This window comes from Geotrypetes seraphini, chromosome 2 (assembly GCF_902459505.1).
Source record: "Geotrypetes seraphini chromosome 2, aGeoSer1.1, whole genome shotgun sequence".
NCBI classification, from domain to species: domain Eukaryota; kingdom Metazoa; phylum Chordata; class Amphibia; order Gymnophiona; family Dermophiidae; genus Geotrypetes; species Geotrypetes seraphini.
The window spans coordinates 177,087,731-177,110,650 of record NC_047085.1 but is presented as its reverse complement, the minus strand read 5'-3'; the positions used below and the strand labels follow the sequence as shown (position 1 = coordinate 177,110,650).

General features: G+C 40.8%; 1 protein-coding gene across 3 annotated transcripts in view; it reads right to left on the bottom strand.

The window, feature by feature from the left end:
• GALR1 (galanin receptor 1) overlaps nucleotides 1–22,920 on the bottom strand; it is a 50,124-nt gene that overhangs the window by 4,907 nt on the left and 22,297 nt on the right. Inside the window, exon 3 of one of the 3 annotated variants that reach the window (XR_004537961.1) lies at nucleotides 793–1,705. Coding sequence is in view for 1 of the 3 variants with exons in the window: in XM_033929507.1 (XP_033785398.1) it covers nucleotides 1,388–1,705 (318 nt within the window). In the remaining 2 variants the exon portion in view is untranslated. Of the gene's footprint in view, nucleotides 1–177; nucleotides 1,706–22,920 lie in introns of those variants that run through there. The other 2 variants (XR_004537963.1, XM_033929507.1) reach the window with 2 other exon arrangements.

Sequence of the window (22,920 nt, the reverse complement as noted above, 5' to 3'; positions counted from 1 at the left end):
TATCAAAAAGGTGGGTTGTCAGTCTGCTTTTAATCAAGGGAGAGGAAGGGGCATGGCGGACAAACTCAGGCAATTTATTCCAGGCATAGGGGGCAGCTAGATGAAAGGAATGAAGTCTGGAGTTGGCAGTGGAAGAGAAGGGTACAGCTAAAAGTAGCTTATCTGAGGAACAGAGTTCTTTGGGAGATGTATAAGGAGAGAGAAGAGAGATATTGAGGGGCAGCAGAATGAACACACTTGTAGGTCAGCAAGAGGAGCTTGAACTGAGGGGGTGTAGGAGCTGTATGTCAGCACAGACAAAAGGAGTGAAACCAATGAACTGTGTAAGAGTGAGGAAGAGGGGCCATAAAGATATTGAATAATGTGGGAGCTAATATGGAGTCCTGGGGAACACCATAGGTGAAGGGGGTAGATGAGTGAGCGAGGAAATGAACCATATAACGACGACTGTGCAGCTAAGAGATGAACCAAGCAGGTGCAATATCAGTGATACTGATGTGTTTAATACGTGTCAGGAGAATGGCATAATTGATGATGTCAAAAGCTGTGGTGAGATCCAGGGAGATTAGAAGTACTGAGTTGTGGTGATCAAGGAGGTGCAGTATAGTAATGGTGAGGCCAAGAGGGGAAGTTTCAGTCTAAAATTTGGTGTTATATGTAATCCTTAATCTGCAATCTGAATTTGCTTTATTTTCCATGCTTCCCAGGTTGAATTTCAATGAAAATTTCTGTTAACTTTTTAATAATACTGTGACAGTGATTCAGCTAACTAGACTTATGATCGCATCTTACCCATCATAAAACACTGGGCCATGTTATGCTATGGTCAAAATACTGTAGGCCATGTTTAGTTAGTCTAAAATCAGACTGTACTCCTGTTTTTGACCATGATGAAAGAAGGAAAGCATCCACTTCTTACCAAGTCTTATTATTATAATATAATTTGTACTCTGGTTTGCAAACACATTCCTAGGAAATGTTGACATCAGTCCACAGAATAATATGATACTGGAAAGCTGAATTTAACTTTCCTCATTCTCTCATACATTCATTTGCATCTTCATGTGAAAAAGACAGTTCATAAATGCTCAGAAGCATGTTTTCCAAATAGATGCAACGTCTATTTTTTTACTCTTGTAAATGATGATATCCTTTTACTGTTTTTCTTTTGAAAATTCTGCATTTGTAAGACGTCTGTAATCAGAGCGAGCACAGCTCTCCCACCTACTTTGACAGCATATAGAAAAACAGTGAGAATGCCAGTTACAAGGCAACAGGCTAACAGAGCCACAATCTTTATTTTAATAAGACTGTGCTTTGCCTTTTGGTGAGTTCATTCACATTCAGATTTAACAATGTAGGTAATCCATTTCTCTCCAGCAAAATGTTACACATGAGTACAGTTCGTGGAGGGTGGTGTGTCCATTCGGTTTTTATTTTCTTTCATACCATTCATGGCCGAATCATGGCCTATTTGGCATTTGAACACTTGCTTGTAGGCCTTCCTGAAATTTTCAGACAGAAAAGCATAGATGATGGGATTCACAGAAGAATTACTGTATGTCAGACAGTGAGCTACTATTCTGAAGACAAATGAAGCCGGAGTAAGTGGAAATATTCCAAATTCAGCCCAGAGGTGGATTACATGATGTGGCAGCCAAGATATTGCAAAGACCACTACGACCACCATTACAGTTTGTGCTGTCTGAATCATAAAAAAAAACATAAGCCAATTAGTGAAAAAATAATTTAGAAATCAAGTGTTAATCGTTACTTCTATATTATAAATTACAAGCAAGCAACAATGAATCACAGTGAGTCATTTGGCACTCTACCAGTACAATATATTAAAGCAGAAATACTATCTTTCTCATGAATAAATTTTTAAAATATTCCAAATCTTGTTATTAGTCTAATAGGAACCCCTGCCTAAACAAAAGATCCTGTGGCTCAGTGGTTAAAGTCACTGCTTCCATTTTCCAAAGGCCATTGGTTCAAATCCCAAGTATAGTCAGATACCCCAGCACATTTTTTAGTGGTATTCTGACATCTAGGTGCATATTGATGATGTCACAGTGATGTCAAGATTGTGCATCAATATGAAAAGAAAAAAGATCTCTATATATATATTCACATGTTTCAAATATTATGAGTATAAGAAGATTCACATACACTCAGAATTGTGTAATTTGACCACGAGACGAAGCTCCTATAGCCAAACCCACCACCCAATCACTGTGTATGGAATAGTGACAAAAATTAAAGGGTTAGTTACTATGTGGTGATTATTCAAAAATGTTTCTTCATTCCCAAAACTATAGTAATAAATATAACTTAGCTTTTGGGGTGTATTTTGCATGCAATATTTTATTGAACAGCTTCCCTACCCCTGTTTTGTGACTAAGATTGTGCATCAGACATGTCCACTTGCTCTGAAGCACAGCCATTGTGAGTGGTGTATCTCTTTTTTTTTCTTCACCTTTTGAAAATGAGGTTTAGTATGCAATATATATATATTTCATGTGCTTTGCTTAAGTAATGCATTATTAAACATCAAAAAATAGAAGTCCTGTTCTTGTATATGAGGACACCTCAAACACGCCTAAGTGATGCCTAAGTCATATCCACCTAACTGAAGCCTATCTAGCGTCCAACTCACGCTCAAAAGTAGTCCTGCTTTTGCAAGCAGTCCTCTTACTAAAAAATAGAGAATTTAGTATGCAATATATTTTTTTCATGTACTTTAAGGAACATAGAGGCCAAAAGAGGAATTGGACAAGTGTTGAAGATACATGTAAATCAAGAGAATAAAATCTTGGCTTTGGAATTGACACACAGTTTACTATTTGAGTATGTGTGGTGCAATGGCTAGAGCTACAGCCTGAGCACCCTGATGTTGTTGGTTTGAATCCCACTCTGCTCCCTCTAACAGAAGCAAAATCTTTTTAAAAAGGATTAAAAGATAAATAAACTATATTTGTGGTGCCAGCATTTCACTGCATACAATTTTAATGAAAAACAGCATAAAATCGCTATTCTAATGTCATATTAATGAGATGCGATAACGTTATAGACATTGTGAAGACGTCTATGCGACACCTAAAAGGCAACTCTGTAAAGGATGTCTAACTATTTAGACCCGTCTAGACTTGCTGAGCAACGCTGAGCGCGATTCTCTATAGTATGTCTATGCATTATAGAATTGCACTCAGCATTTTCTTGCTGAATGTCTAATAATTTCCTTATTTCTGTGATATATTATTCTACTGAAAAGAACCCAAAACTAAAGGGACTGCTTTCTTATGATCATTCTTAAATTTCTTAAAAATGAAGACTAAAATTTCCAGATGCTCTACAGAAAAGAAGAATGGCTTTACTCAACACCGCTGATGAATAACAAAAATAAGAAGATTTGACAACTGAGAAAATCTAAGTTAAAAAGGAGTCAAATTTACAACCCAGAGTTTTTATGGAGTGAAATAATGGTATAAGATTACCATTAATCTGAGGCTGAATATTCAGCGGAGGAGAGCATCTAGAAATCCATATAACCCTAGGTTTTGTGGGATTGTGTTTCATTTCTTAAGAAGCCAGTCATGAAGCAATTGAATCAAGAGCTGCATTCAAAGCATAGAGATCTAGGTTCTAAGAGTCAGTGAAATGGAAATCAACAATGCCTAAAAGGATTGAAGATGATAGGGGCCAAGATAATACCCTGGGATACCAGAGGGCAGAGAATGTGTAGTGCATGTGGAACCAGAAACCTTAAAAGAAATGTGTGGCGACACCAACAGAATACAATCAACCAACAGTGAATGATCCAGTAAGTCAAACACAGCAGTGATATAATAACGGTATCCTCCTGATCATGATCAATCTTGCATCTTAGATTATTGTGGAAACTGAGCAGCTCTAAATTCACATGGTTTGGGGAAAATTGCATGTGATTGCTGCAGAAAAGTGGTTGATTATGAGTACACATCTTTTTCAAAGACTTTCAAGGGAAAAGGAATACTCGAAACAGGATGGTAGTAGAGGGGTTAGTTACTATCTACAAAGGGGCCTTTCAGGATAGGTCAAAAGATCACATGTTTCTGTGAGAAAATTCCCAGAGAAAGACTGGGATTAATAATGCATTAAATAAAAGTCCTGAGCTGTCTTTCTTATAAAAAGATGGTGGGAAAATATCTGGCAATGCGAAGCCTGTGGACATAGACTTCAACACTTTGTTCAAGGAGAAGGATGTAGTGGGTGAAAATATGGACCAAACAAGAGAATGCAGAGTGTGTGTGTGGGGGGGGTGTCAAAACTCAAAGCGATTTAACCAGCTCCTGTGTAGGGTTCCCTTTATTTTTTGTTTCATCCAAATATCCTTCAGTGATACTTTAGCTCAGGGGTGTCCAATGTCGGTCCTCGAGGGCCGCAATCCAGTCGGGTTTTCAGGATTTCCCCAATGAATATGCATTGAAAGCAGTGCATACACATAGATCTCATGCATATTCATTGGGGAAATCCTGAAAACCCGACTGGATTGCGGCCCTCGAGGACCGACATTGGACACCCCTGCTTTAGCTTATATGGAATAAAAAAAAGTTTGTTAAGGTTAGTACATCTTTCTTTTCTGTCAGCATAAATGTTTCTGACCAGAACTAATACACGTATTCTGCATATGTGTAGCAATTTCACTAATCTTTCTCCATGCATATAGAAAGAATTTTGCTGTACATGAAGAAAGACACAGTACATGAAAAGAATTTTGATCATTGTTGCTCACAGACATTTTAGAAAACAGCTAAAAACCTATCTTTTCTCCAAATACCTGACTAGCTGACTTATTCAAATATACGATTATGTTTAATGTTTATAATCTTTTATAAACCGTATAGAACTTTTTGGTAACTCGGTCTATAAGAATAATGTTATGTTATGTTACTACTCAAAAGGGTCCAGAGAAGAGAGACTAAAATGGTTAAGGGGCTGGAGGAGTTGCCATACAGTGAGAAATTAGAGAAACTGAGCCTCTTCTCCCTTGAAAAGAGGAGCCTGAGAGGGGACATGATCAAAACATTCAAGATAATGAAGGGAATAGACTTAGTAGATAAAGGCAGGTTGTTCACCCTCTTCAAGGTAGAGAGAATGAGAGGGCACTATCTAAAGTTAAAAGGGGATAGATTCCATACAAACGTAATGAAGTTCTTCTTCACCCAGAGTGGTAAAAAACTGGAATGCTCTTCCGGAGGCTGTTATAGGGGAAAACACCCTCCAGGGATTCAAGACAAAGTTAGACAAGTTCCTGCTGAACCAGAACGTATGCAAGTAAGGCTAGTCTCAGTTAGGGCACTGGTCTTTGACCTAAGGGCCGTCGCGTGAGCGGACTGCTGGACACAATGGACCACAGGTCTAACCCAGCAGCAGCAGCAATTCTTATGTTCTTATGATTATAAACTATGTAAATCAAGCAAAATATACATGGCCCCAAATTCTATAAAAAGAGCTAAAAATTGAGCATGCAAATTTGGGTGTGCAATTTAACTGACTAACAAGCCAATTAGTACCAATAATTGGGATCTTAATGAGCATTTACTGGTGCTAATTAGTTTAAAATAAAATTTACATGTGTAAGTTTAGGGGCCTGAGTGGATTGGGGGCATTCCTCCAAGGTATGTGCATGGTTATAAAATAAGGGGGAAGGGATCTGTACTTAATTTAGGATTGAGGATCTGCACCATTTATCCATTTAGGTGCAGTTCCCAGCATTAAGCTCTATTCTATAAATGATGTATAATTTTGAGCGCCGTTCATAGAATATCGCTCAGCATTTTTTTTTTCGGCACCAATTTTTTTTTGGTGATGTATATAAAATCTAGTCCATGGTGCCAAGAAAGCATGCCCTTCTGTGCAGTCTGTATGTAAGTTTGTTCTGAGGTGGAGTTCAGACAGAGGTCGAGTGCGTTTTATAGAGCGAAAAATATGGTAGTTCAATGAAAAGATATCATCTTAATTCTATTTTCTATTTATATTTATTAACCTTTATAAACATAAGTACCACACTACTTTATCCTGAATTAATAATAAAATTATTTTTTCTACCTTTAAGTTCTGGCCATTCACTTCTCTGGTTTCTGCTTTCCTCCATCTTAAGTCTCTATCCAGGATTTTTCTTTCTTTCTTTTCCTTTCGGCTTTCTTCAATTTATTTTTCTACCACTGTGTTCAGATTTAACTTGTTCTTACTATCTAGTCTTCAATTCCCTCTTTTTACAGTCTGATGACAGTTATCCATGTCTTTCCCTCACCCTGGCACTCTTATTGTACTTTACTTATTCCCAGTCTTTCACTAACTCTGCCCTCTTTCTCTCCCCTACCCCTACATCTGCCTTTTATTTCCCCTTCCATAATTATCTCCCTTCTTTCTGTCTTTCCCCCCAATTATCTACTCATTTTTCTCCCACTTTCATCCAGCATCTGCCCCCTTCTATACAGCATCTCTATGCTCTCTCTCCCCTTCCATCAGTATCTCCCTCATCTGTCGCTTCTCCCTTCTTACAGTCTCCCCCCTCTCCCCTTTCACTTCCTCCTTCCATCATCTCCCTCCTGTCTCTCCCCTCTTCCATCCAGGCTTTAGTCTCCCTACTTCTATACAGCTTATTTTCCCCTCCCCTTTCCAACCAGCATCTCCCCTCTCTCCCCTTCCATCAATATGTCCATCCTCTTTGTATCTCTCCCCTTCCATATCTGCCCCTTTTTCTCTCTCACCTTCCATCCAACATCTCCTCTTTCACTTCCCACATTCCATCATTTCCCTCCTCTCTGTACCCCACCCCCAACATCTGCACTCTATCTCCTCTTTTTGATCTAGAGTCTGTCTTCCCACTTCTATACAAAATCTACTCCCTCTCTCTCCTCCACTCCAAACCATTTCCACCAGCTTATTTCCCCTCTCTTTCCTCTCACTCAACTTCCACCAGTGTCTACCCACTCTCTCCCCCACCATCTCCACAAGTGTCTGCCCCATCCCTTTTCCACCAGAATTTTCCAGCTTCTCTTCCAGCAATGTCTGTCCCCACCCCATTTCCAACAGTTTTTACCTCCTCTCCTAACCACCCCACATCCCCAGTGCCTGTTCCCTATCTCTCTCTCCCCCACCCTACATATACCAGCGCTTGCCCCCTAGCATCCCCACTACTGATGCCACTTTCCTAAAGCAGCAGTAGCAAACTGAAACAAACCAGTTGTGGGACCTTCCCATATATACCCGGAGTTGCCGGCTTTGCCCCTGAAGAACTGGCATTGGAGAGGATGGGCCGGCATCTGCAGGTATGTATGTGAAGGTCCCACAGATGAATTGTTTCAATTTGCTGCTGCTGCTTCAGGAAAGCAGCAGCAGTGGTACAAGATGAAAGTGTGATACCTGAGGGGTGCTGGTCCCGACTCCACCAGCTGCACGGTGGACCTGAACAGCTGCATGGACTCCTGCTAAAAGGTGCACAGGCTCATGGTCGTGCAGCTAAGAGGGAACATGAGTTCTAACCCAGATTGATTGCTGTAATTCTTTACATAGAGATCCGAGTTCATGTATGGTACGTAAGCTACAATTGATTCAGAATACAGTAGTTTAGACTGATTTTTGGCTTGAGGAGATATGATAGTATCTCTGACACTTTTGTTAGACTTCACTAGTTACCAATAAGAAAATGAATCGAGTTTAAAGTGGCCTGTTCGGTTTTTCATATATATTAGAAGTAGATTCCTTGGAAATTTTAATTCAATTCTTTTCTCATTTGTATTATTTTTCTACTAGGATAAAGGATATTTGTTTAATGACGTTTCCCTCTTCAAAAGGCCAAAAGGTCAAAAAAAAAATAAAAAAAAAATTTGCTGCTGTCTTCATTTACAACAGCTTACCCTGACAAGTTAAGGTTGAATAAAGCTATATGGGTTTTTGTAAAAAGTTAAAGACTTTTTAATATGACAGTAATTCATTTGTATTGTATTTAGTATATATTTTTATTTTTGTTATATTTTGTGTTTTTTTAATAGAAATTTGATTTGTATAATTACTTTATTAATGTCAGGGTTTCATGTTTAATGTAAATCACCTTGAACCTTATTGGTATTAGTGTGATTAAGAAATTGTGTATTAGATTAGATTAGTAGTAGTAGATTAGATTGTACTTGGCTGGGATGATATCCCATTCATGAGACTCAGTGAATCATACCTCCATAAAGTCTACAATCTCCAGGTCCACCATTAGGGCAAGCCAAAGAAAATCATTAAAATGTTCCACAGAAAGACAGGGAAAATCAAGCAGAACAGACAGAACTGTGGAATCGATGATCTCGATTTAAAAGTTTATTAAAAAGTCTTCACAAATAAAAGTGACGCAGATCAATTAGTCAATCCATATATTGCACAGTAAGAATTTTGTGGTATGGACCTGACCGGTCCATGTTTCAGTAATAAAAACCGGTCCATGTTTCAGTAATAAAAACCTTCTTCTGGGGCTGTTATAGGGGAAAACAACCTCCAGGGATTCAAGACAAAGTTAGACAAGTTCCTGCTGAACCAGAACGTACGCAGATAAGGCTAGACCTAAGGGCCGCCTCGTGAGCGGACTGCTGGGCATGATGGACCACTGGTCTGACCCAGTAGTGGCAATTCTTAGTTTCTTATGTCCTATGGGAATATACAACCATATGAGTGTACAAGTGAGTTAGATGAAATGATTGTGATGTGGTATAGGTGATAAATCCAAATGCAAGAAATCAGAACAATTGTGAAATGTGATGATACAAAAGACTAAAGAAAATTTTTTGGTGAACGAGTATATTGGAGTTCCATACTAATTGTGATATTTTAGTGAGCGTGATCACAAAAATGGTGAGCATGCCATTTGGGTTGATGAACAATGTAGTACTAGATAGTGAATGATAAATGAATAAGAAGAGCAAATAAAAAGGAGTGGGAAAGTGGGAATCAAAATTAAGCCATACCAATATGATGATGCCACAAAAATAAGATATGCTGAAAAGCATCCAAAGTACTGCGAACTGGAGAGAAATATGGATTGTAAGTGAAGGCAGTATTAACTAACACAACTATATAGCTGATGAAGGTAAAGTAAGTGAAAATAGAGTTTCATAATGACCTCAGAAGAAGGTTTTAGTTCCAAAACACGGACCGTGTTGGGTCCACACTACCATTAGGGATTCCAAATCAGGAATGTATTTTGGCTAGACTAGGAGCATTTGTGCTTATAGCCTTTCACCAATATTTAAATAGTTTGTATATATTCTGTAAAATTTTAGATTTATTTTTTTATTCAATTTTCTATACCGTTCTCCCACGGGAGCTCAGAACGGTTTACATGAATTTATTCAGGTACTCAACATTTTTCCACCTGTCCCGGCGGGCTCACAATCTATCTAATGTACCTGGGACAATGGGGGGATTAAGTGACTTGCCCAGGGTCACAAGGAGCAGTGTGGGTTTGAACCCACAACCTCAGGGTGCTGAGGCTGTAGCTTTAACCACTGCGTCACACTCTCCCCTAAGACTCCTTTTACGAAGGTGCGCTAGCGTTTTTAACTGACGCCATAGCGCGCGCTAGCCGAAAAACTACCGCCTGCTCAAGAGGAGGCAGTAGCAGCTAGCTGTTGCAGCATTTTAGCGCATGCTATTCCGCTCGTTAAGGCCCTAATGCACCTTTGAAAAAAGGAGCCCTTAGTCACCTCCTCCCTATTGTTGAAATCATGTCTATAAAATGTAATGCTTTTGCTAGGGATGACTTCCTAAAAAATATTTTATTCCATTTATTACCCTCTTCCTGTAGTTTTAATACCTGCCCACTTATTTCCTGAGCTTCAATTCCAGCCCACTTGTGCTCTTCTGCCGCTGTGGGAGCTCCCTATAGACTTCCCACCACTTGATACTTTCAACACAGTTTTGCTGCTTTAGCTGGAGCCACCAATGGATGTGGCACTGTGCCTTGACTCTCATTTCTAGGTTAATAGCTGCTATTCATTTCCGAGTTTCTCCCAGTTTTCCTAAAGTATGGGGAGGAGCCTCAACAAGCATTTCTTCTCCATGTCTTTCCTGCAGCCCTATGTCCTCTTCAAGTCCCTGCAAGTTCTCTAGTTTCTTCAATTTTTAGTGCAGACCCCAGCATTCACCACACAACACCTCTGCCTTCAGATTCGGCTTTTCCGTCAAGACAGCAGCCAATTTCTCACCACCATAGTGAATTTAGATTTGCAACCACTTTTATATTCCATAAATTAAAAACATATGTTGATTGCTTTGTATGAGAAGACATTTCTGCAGTCATTAAAGTTTCAAGATCAATCACACATGCTGCTTAATTGTTCTCAGCAGCATTACAGCTCTTTACAATTAAAAGATAATGTTAATTGATGGAGAGTGCTGTGACAGCGTAAGTCTCCTACTGCAATACTAATTTAGGCAGTTTAAAAAAAATAAATTAAACAGCCAGGTGAAACCAAGGTACTTATTCTCAAAGCAGGAGAGCTATTTTCTTATTATAACATTTTCTTACAATTACAGCATCCCATTATACAAAAAAATAATAAACACGACAGTAATAGATCCAAGACCATCATGATGGAATGGGATTCTGTTCCTTGACTGATTCAGAATACTGTCTTCATATGCTCCATTATCCTAATTTAAAATCCTCTTGTTCATCGCAACATAGGAGAAAATCATAAGTAAAGACCAACTGATCCATCCAGTCATTTCAATTTTATTTAGTCTACACTGATAAGGATATAATCCAGATACTGGCATTGAAAGTTCACTTCTTGTAGGTAGTAAGTCTTTCAGTCTGGGTCTCTGCCTTCCTTGGTAGATGAGTATAACATTTCCCTTATTCAGGCCTTGCCTGTACAGTTAATGTCATTTCTTCTTCAACAGCTAACAAAATAAATATGAACCGCTTTTAAGAAGCGATCCTTTTTCCTGATGTTATATCCCCCCTCCCCTTTTTAAATTTGTTTTTAATGATGTATTATTAATTTTCCCCTCCCCCTTTACCCTCAAGCTCATGTTCGTATCTGTAATTTGTCAATTTAATGTTCACATTTCCCCTCCCCCCTATAAAAATTTATTTTAACCTTTCATTTTTAGCATTGTAAACCAGCCAGATACACGTCAATGGTCGGTATATTAAAATTAATTCAACTTGAAACTTGCCTATTGCATTCTGTTATACGTTATTTGTGAGCCATCCAACAGATAAAAAATCTACTGTACCTAAAGGCACACTGTTGCAATAGCCATCACACTTGTAGGTGTCTTATAAATCTGGGTATAGTAAGTATGTCTATGTTCCAGAAGGGCTCACATATTTATAAGAGTTAAAGTGGGTGAGGGGGTCAGGACCACTAGGAGATTAAAGAAGGGTCATGCCCTCATCCATCCAGAGTCGTGATTTTTTTGTAACAGATGTCTAGATGTCTTTATAAAACTTTTGTCTGGTCTGATTTGTTTGTATTGTATGTGAAGTTGTTTTAATTATGTATGCACTAGTTGTAACCCACTTTGTATAAAGCGAGATATAAGCCAATAAACCATTTGCACAAATTCTGACAGTGCTAAATTATGAGTGCTGACACACTTAGAATTACCATATTTGTTAAGTCATAAAAGAGGACACTTGACCCTGCCCCCAGTCTTAGCCCTTCCCTGGCCCACCCACAGTGTCCTGCCCCTCCCCTGCCTCCCACTGATCTCGCCCCCTACCCCGCCGCACCCCCAGCATAGCCTCTCCCTCTCCAGCTCCCCATTCGGGCTACCCCGGAGCTGGGTATGGCTCTCCAAGTCTCCCCTGTCCCCATGTACCTCCTCTGGGTTTGTAATTTCAAACTTCAGGCAGCCGGCGGCTTTAGTGACATGATCCTGCTGCCATTGGCCTGTCCCAGAAACCTTTGCTCTGCAGTGTACGGGAACAGGAAGTCACTGCAGAGCAAAGGCATCTAGGGCAGGCCGACAGCAGGATCATGTCACTAAAGCCGCCGGTTGCCTGAAGTTTGAAATTGTAGCACTGGAGGAGGTACATGGGCACAGGCCAACAGAGGAGAATCATACTCAACTCTAGGGTGGGGTTCTGGACTGGAGACTCCAAAACCCGGACAAACTCCCTCCAGTCCACGAAACCTCGACAGTCCTCTAAAAAGAGGAGATGTCCGGGTAAATCTGGATGTCTGGTAGCCCTAGACATACTGGCCTGTATACAGCAGGAAGCCTAAATATTGCTTGCGAACTACACGTGAAAGTGAGTACATCACGACTCTGCCTATGCTCTGCCCAAATTCTTACCCTAAGTACACATGAAATGGGCAGTAACACTTATGTGTTCCTTGTACGTGTAAATATTTAGACTACTAGCACTAATGTACATATGTGTACAGAAACCCAAGAAAGTGCTTCTAGGGAGGCTAAGCTCTATTCTTCAAATACCCACTTGGGTTACTTAGCATGTATTTGCTAGGTGGTGTACATAGGAAGGGCAAGGTTAAGTTACAAGTGTTCCTGCTGCATCTAGATGCCCACACTTCGACCACCTCTAGAGCCGATGTAACTGTGAGCATCTAAATATTAGGCATGCTGATACTGATTCTATTATCTTCTATAATGGAACTAAGGCGCCTAGGTTCCATTCTGGTAGTAATGGGGGGTGCAGGGGGAGCAGTCTGTTCCGGGCGCGCTCTTCCTAAGGGCGCAGCACCCCTCCTCATCTCTGCTCCCTGCTCCTCTCCTTGCCCTGCATGTGCACCCATTGCCTTCCCCACACCTTTTTACTTCCCTGGCGCAATTCTAAAATAGCCATTTTTCATGTGTAAACCATTCTTTGGAAAAATACTTTTCGTTCAAAGATTTTTCTAAACAGCATCTGTGGTTTCATTCGATCTTTTACACCAGCAGAGAACCATTGCTGAATCGTATTTTCGAAGCTAACTTGAATCCTTGCTTTCAGCAACCCTTGCCAACTTACACTGAAAGAGCCACGTCCTTACAGCTGATGTGCCCACCACATAAAGAAGTACCTATATAACAGGTTGCCTAGGAGAAGACATGGTGCCTATTGTGAGCCTATTTTCAAATCTGATGGAAATCTCAAAATGATCAAAAAAGAGGTTCATCTGCTGAAAATTTTCTAAGCACGATTTTTGAATGGCAGAATTTGGATGTTTTACACTAAAATTTGTCTAAATAACAAGGGAGTGTGTTTGAGGTGCGTTTTGGATAGGACTAGGGTAGCTTAAAATTAGGATGCCTTTCAACAATAACAAAATGAGAAGAAATATCAAAGTATAAAAAGAACATTTTTATCTTAGATCCGTTTTAATCACAAGCAGTGTAAAAAAGGTAACCTGATTGAGGAACTGACCACTGAATGGACGAGGGCATGACCTCTCCTTAATCTCCCAGTGATTCTTAATATGTGAGCCCTTCTGGAACATACATAGAAATATACCTGTATTTCTAAGATGCCTGTAAGCATGATGGTGTGAGAGATTTCTACATTCACCCAAGCAGCACACATAAACCACTTTAGAAGGTACAACAAAATGTTTTATTGAGACATCTACCCAAGCATATTCCCTCATAGGTAGGGTTACCAAACATCCGGATTTCCCTGGACATGTCATCCTTTTGAGGGCATGTCCAGGAGTCTGGACTGCTTTTCAAAATCCAGCACTTTGTCCGGGTTTTGAAAAGCTCGGCTAGCTCTCTCACTCCAGTCCTCCCCAGGGCTTGAATGCAGCCACGGCTAGGGAAGGTTTCTCTCCTTCTAGATCCTTTTACTCAGGGACCTCTCCCCAATGATTCTCCTCTGAGACAGATAAATATCTCCCTGCTTAACCCTGCCCCCTGACTCAGCAGGGTTACCTTGTTAAGGTAGCTCAGCACTAAGCTATAAAGCCCAGTAAGGTCTGGGACATGTAGACCGTTCAGTCTTGGGCTGGCAGCCCCTGCTGTATGGAGGTGGAATGGTAGCATTAGTGGAAGATAATCACTTACTCTTTCACAGATGGCTATTGTAACGGTGTACCTTTAGGTACAGTAGTTTTTTATCTGTTCCTGGAGAGCTCACAAATAACAGAATTAAGTGGGATTTGTACCCAAGTCCAATAGTATAATGTCCACTGCACTGACTACTAGGCAGTACAAATGAAGCCAGACGTGTTCATGCCTGCTCTTTTGACATTCATATTTTGAACATTTCATTTTGGATGTTTCAATGCAAGAACATTTTTCTCACATATTTCCTGTTTTTGGATGTTATGTATGAGCAGACCATCCCAATTTTGACTTGGACAATCTTTTGAAAATGCTCCCCCCCATATATCTTTATAAAATACTAACACAAGTCCTACAATAATTGCAGTATATTGAAGCAATATACAGTACATTTACACCTGCTCAGAAGTGGGTGCACATTGTGACCAGCCAGAGATTCTCCCTGCTCAGGTCCCAGGTAGGACAGAGAAAAAAGTAGAAGAAAAGAAATCCTGGAGAGGAATTGGGAAGGGACAGGTAGTTCCTGAACATAATAATAACACTGTCCACCGGGGGAGCCCAAGAGGCCCTTGGAACACTGCCAGGGCTGACAAAGCAGGGCGTTTCCCCAAGGTACTTAAACCTGTGTGTAAGAACAGAGAGGGAAGCCAGCTGGGGAGGAGGTTTAATCCTTTCCTCCCTAAAAAGTCTTCTCAGCCAAGCAGGAGCAATGGCCCCGTTCCAATGGAGGTGCTAGAGGAAGGTCAGGTTGAGGATCCTGTGTTCCCTGAAGAGCTGCCTATGGAATTGGAGGAAGGCTGTTCAGAATTTGCTCCTCAAGTCACTGAAGCAATGCAGGTGGACTTTGCCTCCATTTCCAAACAGTGAGTGTGATTTTGGATGCTGGACTGTTTAGAGAATATTTTTTTTTTTTTTTTTTAAATTGCGGTTCCTCGGATGTCCTGCAGGAGGTGCTATATCCCACTCCTGACACCAAACTATGTGGTCCACTGAGGCTCCAAACAGTGCTCAATAGCACCCTCAGTGGCTAGCCACAAAATAGCACCCTGACGTGTGGCCCGGCCTGGAGCCACCCTGCAGGACTGGATTCCAAGATGGAATCAAAAACAAAACAAAGTCATTATCATTTATTTCTTCAAAACAATAATCTTATTTATTCTTCCTGAATTCAGGTAAGTAGTTTTCTTCATACAGCTGCTAAATTGGTCAGAATGTTTAAACAGCAGCACAAACAAAAATAAACAACTCAAATAGGACAAAGCCAGTATACAAAACCAGTCCTTGCCTTGCCTTCAGAACTGAGGACACTTCAGCTGTGTCCTGGGTTTGTAGTCCAACTCAGTCCAAACCCGGGCTGCTAATAAAGCAGGCAATTTTCAAAATCAACCAACAAAAAAACAACAATACAGTCTTAGGCATTTATCTTCACTTCCCAAAAATGCCAAAGTTTTCACAAGCCTCTGGCTAGTTCCACACACTGCCAGGAAAAACCAGGGAGTGATAGGTTTTGCAAACAAACAGTCATTAGTTTGACTTTCACAATTCCCACCCAGGATAACAGCAAAACCTCTCCCCAATAATCACTCCCCAAGCTTGAAAAATAGCAAGAACAAAAAAGAAAATATTCTCTAAACAGTCCAGCATCCAAAATCACACTCACTGTTTGGAAATGGAGGCAAAGTCCACCTGCATTGCTTCAGTGACTTGAGGAGCAAATTCTGAACAGCCTTCCTCCAATTCCATAGGCAGCTCTTCAGGGAACACAGGATCCTCAACCTGACCTTCCTCTAGCACCTCCATTGGAACGGGGCCATCGCTCCTGCTTGGCTGAGAAGACTTTTTAGGGAGGAAAGGATTAAACCTCCTCCCCAGCTGGCTTCCCTCTCTGTTCTTACACACAGGTTTAAGTACCTTGGGGAAACGCCCTGCTTTGTCAGCCCTGGCAGTGTTCCAAGGGCCTCTTGGGCTCCCCCGGTGGACAGTGTTATTATTATGTTCAGGAACTACCTGTCCCTTCCCAATTCCTCTCCAGGATTTCTTTTCTTCTACTTTTTTCTCTGTCCTACCTGGGACCTGAGCAGGGAGAATCTCTGGCTGGTCACAACATGTACTCACATACAATACACATAACTGCATATATTTTCAAAGAATGCACATACCAAGCTATGCGAAAATGCAAAGAGAAACACAAGTTTCTGGATGTCCATGATAAAATAATTTATTCAAAACAAACACTTTTAAAATCAAGGTAACAGCAACAAGGTGAATTGGGTACAAGTTGTGTCACTAATAGTACATGCTCACAAGTGGCATTAGGTACCACACATTTGTGTCTGTCAAATTAGGACCCCTGAGGAAGGCATCTTTCTTGCCGAAACACGGACAGTGTAGGATTTGAGTCTCATCAGTGACACAACTTGTACCTAATTCACCTTGATTTTAAAGTGTTTGTTTTGAATAAATCATTTTATCCTGGACATCCAGAAACTTGTGTTTCTCTTTGCGTTTTCGTATCACGATTTTGTCCAGGGAACACTGGTCCTTTCTCCTTGCTTGTGTTTGCATACATGCCCCAAGCACATTTACACCTGAGTCACATACATGAATGCAAAGGATAATTTTATGACAGGCATTTTACATTCATAAAATGGCATATATGTATGAAAATGCCATCATAAAATTATACCCTACAGCTCTGTCTGTTGAAGGCTCTAATTTCATCTAGCTAGTTTATATATGAATAGAATGTGTACTGAGCCACCGCATAGTTTGGGCTGACCTGAATCTTTGCTATCAGCAGCTGTCTGCTAACTCAGGTTGGCAGAGTCATTTCCTCACTGCTGATGCCATCCAAGCAGCATATTAAGAGGACATTTCTATAATGGTGCACAGATGCACTTATAAATACCAATATTCTCACTATGTGCTATTCTACAGTATAAACTGGAGCCTAAATGTTACAGCTTGTAGTTTGAAGGTGAGTATACATATAGATAGAGACAAGGCAGAGCTGAGTGGGATGCAGTTATGTGGATAACTTATAAAACAGTATAATTTACATACAATTTTGGGCAATCTAGGTGCAAGCACATGCACCTGATGTAGAAGCTGACCAGAACCTTTTTTTTTTTCCATTTTGACCAAAACTGAACATGCAACTGAATTTTGTCACTTGGTTTGGGCCAAAATGGAATCTGTAAATGAAACTTTGCTGCACCCTCACTCCCTCTTCCAAAACAGGAGCAGCTCATCTCCAAGGCCCAGAGAACTCACCTATGAGGTCCAGGCCCTCCTCCCAGAGCAAAAGTAATGTAAGGCTCCACCCCCCTACCCCCCCCCCGGGGAGTGCAGAGGAGGAAAGAGTGATCTGCATTTGCTCCTGCCCTTGCCAGCTTCATTGTCAATATGGCTGCCAGGACTTGAAGTGGTAAGTTTTGACACCTATATTAGGATTGGGGCCGGCACAAATAAGCAATCAATCCTACCCATTCAGTCTTCAATCTCAACATAGCTGCCAGAACTTCAAGTAGCAGTCTCATATGACATATTGACAACGCAGAGACGTTCAGGGGCAAATCTCTCTTTTCCACTGCACCACCAATGCAGTGGAGTGGGGGGGAGGGGCTAATGAGGCCTTCTGCATTGGATGGAAGTTGCTCCTGGGGGAGAGGGATGGAGCAGGGGCTGCCTCAAAGTTCAATCCAAAAATACACTTTTATTTTTGGCCAAAAAAAAGACCAAATTAGAATTTCATGTTGATTTTGACACTAAAACCAAAACCATACCTGCTAACGCATCCATAGGATAACATGAACATGTTAGTGTTTAGCGCGTGATTAGCGTGCACTATTCATCATGTGCTAAAAAGCATAGCGCACCTTAATTTTGAATGTTTTGTTCCACTAAAGAGCCTTTCTACTAAAGGTCATTAAGCAATTAGGGCCAGATTCTATAAATGGTCCTGAAAAATGGGTACTTGTTATGTATTAGCACCAAACGGGATTTTATAAGGGGTGCATGCCCTTTATAGAATCACACAGTGCCAATTCCCATGCCCTATCTTTGGACAAAAGACGTATACCTACTGAAAACTGGTGTACATGCTAGCGTCCAACTTGGGAATGGAGACTAATATTCTGTACTGATGTGCATAACTTTTTGGAACATCCCTGACACACCGATGCTCCTCCTGTTGCCTTACTCCCTTTTGAGTTGCACAAAATAGGTTTTGGGTGCATTGCATTATAGCAGTTTGCATGCACATCTTAATTGGTGCCAATTAACATCAGAAATGGGTTAAAAACCAATTGTTGCTCATTAATGACTCGTTAGCCAATGAAATCCTATCCACTTTAACCTTTCCTCATAGGGAAGTCATTCCAGCCCCTTTATTATTTTTATCACCCTTTTCTGTACTTTTTCAATTTCCTCTATTAATTCATTTCATTTTCATTATTATTCTTTTGTTTTTATTCTTGCTTTATAAAATCATTAAGATACCTTTGTTATAGTTTCTTTTCCTTACTCTTTCATTATACAGTGGAACCTTGGTTTGCGAGCATGATTAGTTCCAGAAGCATGCTCGTAAACCAAAGTGCTCGTATATCAAAGCAAGTTTCCCCATAGGAAGTAAGGGAAACTCGCTTGATTGGTTCCACATCCCAAAAACAGACACGCACACAGACCCCGAGGCCATTGGCGCTGCTCACTTCCACCCCACACCATGATATCCCAAAAAGACCCCCCCCCACAACCCCGAGACCACTGGCGCGCTTCCACCCCACCCCTGAGAACTGGCATCATGCCCCCCTCTCCAAGAACCGGCATCGCCCACCTGCCCAAACCCAAACCCTTACCGCGATCTGTCATCGGCATGCAGTAACAACCCACAGGATGTGCCGGTGCCGGAAGAGCCTACCTTTTGTCGCTGATCTCTGATGGGCTGTGCCTTGAGCATCTGCGCATGCTCAAGGCCTTTTGGTTCCCGCTTTCTCCGATAATCTCATTAGAATCTCGGAAAAGCATGCGCAGATGCTCAAGGCCCAGTCCAGCAGAGATCAGCAGCAAATGGCAGGCTCTTCCAGCAATGGCATGTCCTGTGGGTTGGTGCTGCATGCCGGTGCCAGATTGCAGTAAGGGTTTGGATTGGCAGGCGATGCCGGTTCTTGGGGGGTTGGAGCTCGCAAATCGAGTCAACGCTCGGTTTGGGAGGCATGATTTGCAAGAGTAATTTACTCATCTTGCAAAAAACTTGCAAACCGCGTTACTCACAAAACGAGGTTTGACTGTTTATAATAAAAATATTTGACCTAAAACAAAAAAAAAATACCTTGAAACCACCAGAAGGACAGATATATGTTTCCTAATCCTTAACATCATTTTTCCTCTGGTTTTGCATGCATGCCATGTATAAGAAGTATTGGAGGCAGTAACCAGATCAGTAGAGACCTCTACAGCTCATTATGATATCAAATATTGATAAGAATATATGAGCACATATGGGTTCAAATGAACAGTGACTGAGAAGGGGGGCATATTTAACCCCTGTAGCTTGGGGTATATAAGCTTTGAACCATAAAGGAGAAAAAAATTATATAAAGGTGGTGTTAACAGTGGTGTAGCCATGAAGTGTATGGGGGTGAGGTCTCAAGGGCTTACCTTCCTGCACACTTTAGCCCACCTAATGCCACTTCCGACATTGGCCACACCTATTTTAGCATTCCACGTCCTAAAGCGGCTACCTACCCATGATGCCTGCTGCCTTTTATTTAGGCGTCAGTAGGCACTTCAACATTGCCATTTTTTTACGTTTCTGACAGCGTTTTTCAATTAACTTAGGCATCAGCAGGGCGCCTACCAACGCCTAAGTTTAGGCGCTGGTTACAGAATTTCTTTGAAAGTGTATAGCGACGTATTTAAAGAGCTCAATATGCATACTTTGAAGGAAAGAATTAAGAGGGGAGATTTGATAGAGATATTTAAATACCCACGTGGTATAAATGTGCATGTGGTGAGTCAATTGAAAGGAAACGCTGGAATGAGAGGGCATAGAATGAGGGTAAAAGAGTATAGACTCAGAAGTAACCTTAGAAAATACTTTTCCACAGAAAAGGTGGTGAATGCATGGAATGACCTCCCAGTGGAGGTAGTGGAAACAAAAAGTGTATCTAAATTCAAGAAAGCTTTGGACAAGTACAGAACATTAGGTCTCTAAAGGAGAGCAGAGATAGCAGATGGCATGGTCAGGCAGACCGGATAGGTCATATGGTCTTTAAGTGCCTTCATTTTTCTATGTTTTCTATAAGGAATTAAAACTCTTTACTATAAATACACTATAAAGAGAGGGACTCATAATCGAAACAGAAATACGTCTAAAAATCAGCTTAAATCAGCAACTTGGACGATCAGTAACACAAGTCGTCCAAGTGTCGATAATCGAACTGGGTTTTACACGTATCTAAAAACAACTTAGGCCTTCACAGTGCTGCAATATGCCAAAAGGGGTGTTTCAGGAGGAGTGTCGAGGGTTGGATTTGGGCGGGATGTGGGCCGTCCTAGACTTAGTCATATTGCATGTATAACCGAAAGTTTTACAACACTGCTTAGACGGTACTTGTACGTTGTGACTTAGGCCATCTAAAACTAGGTCTAAGTGCACAGAAGGTATCCAAAGTGACCAGATAAGCACTGCAGACACAAAGTACAGACCCCCACACACTAGCCCAGTGATCACTGACCCACCCCCCAATAAAAATCATAACAACTTTACATATCTGCCTCCAGCACATCAGCATCTGGCATAGGAAAGCCTAGTAGAGCTGCACAAAGGTAGTTTAAGTGGTCTTGGGGGGTGGGTTAGTGAATCATGGAGAGGAGGACCCAGGCCCATAAGCCACTCTAATCACTGCATTCATGGTGAAACATGTGCACCCCCCAAAAAAAAAACCCAAACCCTTTTGTACTGCCATATAAGTGGCACCTGCAGCCATAAGGGCTATTAGGGTGGTAGATAGGTGGGTCTAGTCAGTTCTGGGGGGTGTTTTGGGGGGCTCACTATGACCTATAAGGTTGTTCTGGTGAGATGTATATGTGGCACACTTTTTGTGAAGTTCACAGCAGTGCCCTGTAAGGTACCCTACTACTCTGGTGCAATGTTTAGGTGTCCAGTCCATCACTTTGCTGACCCCGCCCACGTCCAAAAGATCTTTTTCTAGGCGTTTTTGACTTGGACAAATTTTTGGATGAAAATGGGGTATAAAGATGGGCAACTTATCGGCCTGGACAATCAAACGGCTGGACGTACAGTTAGACAATTTTTTGAAAAAAAAAATATATATGTTGGACATATTTTTTGAAAATGGACATTTTCCCTGTCCGACTTTGGGCGACTTGCGATTTAGGCCCAAAATGGACTTAAGATGTTTCATTTGATTATGCCCCTCCACATGTATGAAATAGTGTGTATGATAAAAAGATGTTTTATTTGCTTTTATAAACTGCTTTGTACATGTTTACAAAAATGCATAATAAAAAGTCAACACAAGGTTCATATGAACTTTTGGTTGTTAAACGTTTATCGGTATCAATAACTATTAACCCAATTCATTTGTAACTAGCTTTGTCCTCCTGATTAGCTGAAAATTTGGTCTTTGCAATCTTCTGTATTTAAGACGTGCCATACATAAATTGGTCATATAATCTGACAATGTGCAGCATCTGTTTTTACTCCATTATATCTATCTTGCTCGATTCCAGAGCTCACTTCTTAATACATTATTAGTATCATTTGTAACCAAGGAAACACTACATGACTGCTCTTGTTTGTTTAATGTGATCTCTATGAAGACTGTCCATAAAAAGTAAACAGAATGACTGGAATATTATTTTAAAGCCATTGACATTAATGCCATATTTATGCTATTGGTCAATAAGCCAATGAAAATGATATGCTTACACATATTTATGGTTTGTTTGTATTTGTGATTATTTTTATTAAAATGAAGATCCTAATTCTCAACAAGAGTCCTTGCAAGACCTTGTTTCGCAGTAAGCTGCGTCAGGAGAATAACCTCCCCTTCCAAGACTCAAAACTGGCTTTTCTTCTTCTACATCATAAACAACCATTCAGTCCGTATATATGATATATGTTTAATCATCTTAAATAATTCCCCAGTATTGCCTTATATAATAACTGCTACTCAAAAAAAAGGAAAAACCAATGAGACCCATATGACACATACCCCCTCTTTTACTAAGGTGCGCGATAAATAGTGCACGCTAATCACACGCTAAACACCAACACATGAATGTTATCCTATAGAAGCGTTAGCAGTTAGCGCACACGTTGATTTAGCGCGCGCTAAAACTCTTAGCACACCTTAGTAAATGAGGGCCACAGTATGTCCCAAAGATTGTGTGAATCTCTGTGACTTTGTTGTGCCACTCCACAAACTGCGAATATGCTCTAGAGAAGGGTTCTCAAACCTATCCTGTGGGACCACCAGCCAGTCAGGTTTTGAAGACATCCCTAATGCATAGGCAAGACAGAGCTTTGCCTATAAAGAAGGTAGTAGGGCCGGATCCTGTAACTGCCACTAATATTGGCAGCCGTCTTAAAAGCAGCCACCGATCGTGTTCAATCACGCATCAGAGCCAGTTTCAAAACTGTGCCTACAGAAAAGATAGGCACCAGAAATGTAGACCAGGGTTTTCCAGGTCTACATTTCTGGTGCCTCAGCGGCCTAAAGCACCTACATAGTCACAATTCCAATGTCTCTTATTTAGGCAGCAGTAGATGCTTCAACCTTGAAGTTTTAGAATTTCCCCCATAGACAAATCTCTCTCTTGCATATTTATTGTGAATATCCTAAAAATCTG